Here is a 3,118-nt window from a genome sequence, read left to right on the forward strand (position 1 = left end):
TACATGAAAGCAGTTTTTCTCTATCTTCACTTAAAAAATGGTAAGAAAATACTCTGTTTCCCCAAGGCAAGAGCAAATGTAACAAAGACTTAAATCCATTCTCATGTACTCTGAAAATAGTGGAATTCTGATCCAAATGCAAGATTTGGATATTCCTGTTGAGGCATTAACTGTAATATGAAATGAAGGTATCATGACCAACCTTGATGCATCTGTCACACGGCATCAAAACTTTTCAACACAAGGCAAATATTGTTCTGTGTATTTTCACAAATCTCTACCCACCATACATTTTAAAACAAATCCCATACATGATTTTGTGGAATCCTTCAGTTTATATGTATACCTTTAACAATGGGGCTTTTTAAAATTTTGAGAGTCACTGTCTATACCTTTATGAAATCTAAAACAATTGCTTTTCATTATTTAACATCATAAAATATTCTATTTTTAAATTGGGAATGCCGTATTTGTATATTTAAAAATCAGGATCTAAAAGAAGCCTATTTAAGTATATCCTGTAAAACTTTTAAAATTTATGTTATGTATGGATAAATATTACATTATTAATACTTACTAATAATTATAACTACAATATATTATGTATATTATGGTATCAAATTCAACCCAAACCTTTGATAGCAATTATTGTTATTATTGCAAATCTCCAATTGTAGAAGGCAAAATACTAACTTTAATCTACTAAAGCTTGCTATGCCTTCATATTTTGTTGAATATTCTATGATTTTATTAAATATGAAATATTTAGTTAACTTGATAAATTAAAATTAACTTTAACATTTATCTCATTAATTTTTTTTTAGTTTTTACTATTAATAAAATCATTTAAAAGAATTCTTAATAGAAATCTTAATTTTCTCTTGGCAATAATTTTTAGGATAAATTACTAGAAGAATTTATAAAATATAAAACTATATGTGTGTATAAGAAAAGACATAATTTTCAGGATATTGTTAAATACTGCGTTCTTGCTTCTAGCAAAGAGGAATCTGATTTTTCTACAATCTATATATATAAACATATGTATGGTTATGTGTATTTTTTACTTGAGAAAACAAAGGTGTCAAACCATTCAATGAATAATGATGATTTCAGTAGTTTATGGACTTTTAATAGGAGACCAATCATGAGATTTGAAATATAATTTTGCTAAGTTTCATAAAAAGGCAGAAATAGGAATACATTATTTTATCCCTACCACATAGTATTTATTTTTGTATATTAATCTGGAAATTCATAAAATGCTGAATTTTGACTTTTAAATTTCCGTATTGTCTTCAGATCTGTTCAGCTGGGTAATGGCTTTTTCTCATGAAGGCCATGAAAAACACAATTTTACCACAGTGTATATAATACATATATACATATAAGTGTCTGTGTATAAATATATACACATATATGTGTGTATGTGTTATATATATATATATATATATATATATAACCATTTACTTTACTAATCAAACTTGTCAAAACAAACCAGGCATAGAGGAATGGAAATTTTTTAAGTTTGTGGATTTTTAATAAATGTTTCTTAACAACATAATTTTATAAAATTTATAGAAATAAGAACATTATATAGAATAAGGTTTCCTAAATAATGGGTATATGGTTGTATTTTATAAAATGTTCCTATAAATTCTTTCAATCTTAGTGGAAAGAAGTAGGAAAACTTTTGTCATCCTTACTGCCCATAAGTGTGTTCCCTGATTACAATTGGTACCACAGAAAGAATAATATATTTTTAGAAGTGTATGTTTACAAAATTAACATATGATGATTTTATGATTTAATAAAGTTTTCAAAATAGTGGCATTGCTCCACAAGGGGCAACGTAGAAGCTTCGATTGGCTTTCTGGAAAAACCAATAACAACCATCCTCTAGGTATTGCATATGTACACATTCATTCTTTATTCAGACAGCTACTTTTGAGTATGTTTTTCATTGCCCTCAGAACATCTTTATTCCGAAAACTGTAGATTACAGGGTTGAGTGAGGGAGTGAGGATGGTGTAGAATATTGCTAGGAACTTATCCTGGCCTGGAGTGTGGTATGATTTAGGTCTCATATATGTAAAAATAAAAGGCCCATAGTACATTATGACCACAATCATGTGGAAGGAACAAGTGGAAAATGACTTTTTCCGTGCCTCTGCTGATTTCATTTGGAGGACAGTAAGGAGAATTTGGACATAAGAAGCAGAGATCATGGAGAAAGGGATGAGCAGGAAAATGATGCCGCTTACATAAACTCCTCGTTCATAGCGTGATGTGTCCACACAGGACAACTTCAACATGGCAGGAATTTCACAGAAAAAGTGGTCGATGGCTCTAGAGCCACAGAAGGGAAAGTGGAGTACGTAAGCCGTGTGGACAATGGAGTTGAGGGTTCCAACAAGCCAGGCCCCTCCAGCCATGAGAACACTGACACAGTCGTCCACAAGGATTAGATAGTGCAGTGGGTGACAGATGGCTACATAGCGATCATAGGACATTGCAGCCAGGAGAAGGCACTCACCACCCAGAAGGATGAGAGACAGAAATATCTGGAGCCCACAGCCTGCAAATGAAATAGTTTGGCTGCCTGACAGAAAGTTAGTGAGCATTTTGGGAACAATGTTGGAAATATGTAAGATATCCATAGAGGAGAGATGGCTGAGCAGGAAATACATTGGTGTATGGAGTCGGGAGTCTCTGTGGATAAGGAGGATCATGAGTATGTTTTCTGTTACAGCCATAACAAAAATGATAAATATAAACGAGAAAAAGACCAGACTTGTTTGGGAAGCAGAGAACAGTCCCAGAAGAATGAAATCACTGCTGAAAGTTTGATTCTTACATCCCATCATGAATTCTCTTTTACCTAAAAAGAAATAATAAATAAATATGAAAAAAAAGTAGTGTAATAAACAGAATTAGTGATGCATATTTTATAATTGACATCAAAAAACTCTAAGGCTCTTTTTTGGAGTGGCCACATTTTACAAGATGGATATCTATTTGTTCAAATCAACAAATGGTATTCAGTATACTGAGTGAGCCTTTAGCTCCACTTGAGTTCTAGAATCTTAATGAGTTCTGTATACTTTACTCAAGTCCA

The 3,118-nt window shown here is 31.8% G+C and overlaps 1 protein-coding gene across 1 annotated transcript; it reads right to left on the reverse strand.

Annotated features, from left to right (window-relative positions):
• Positions 1 to 1,922: 1,922 nt before the first annotated feature.
• Positions 1,923 to 2,867, reverse strand: LOC128572716 (olfactory receptor 2AJ1-like). Its single transcript, XM_053572778.1, has one exon. It carries the CDS (start codon positions 2,865 to 2,867, stop codon positions 1,923 to 1,925), a length of 945 nt encoding a protein of 314 aa, XP_053428753.1.
• Positions 2,868 to 3,118: the final 251 nt, after the last annotated feature.

The sequence above is a fragment of the Nycticebus coucang genome, chromosome 20, assembly GCF_027406575.1.
Source record: "Nycticebus coucang isolate mNycCou1 chromosome 20, mNycCou1.pri, whole genome shotgun sequence".
Classification (NCBI taxonomy): Eukaryota; Metazoa; Chordata; class Mammalia; order Primates; family Lorisidae; genus Nycticebus; species Nycticebus coucang.

Excerpts from the sequence above, each read along its gene's own strand:
- LOC128572716 (XM_053572778.1), bottom strand. The coding sequence starts at position 2,867 with ATGATGGGATGTAAGAATCAAACTTTCAGCAGTGATTTCATTCTTCTG.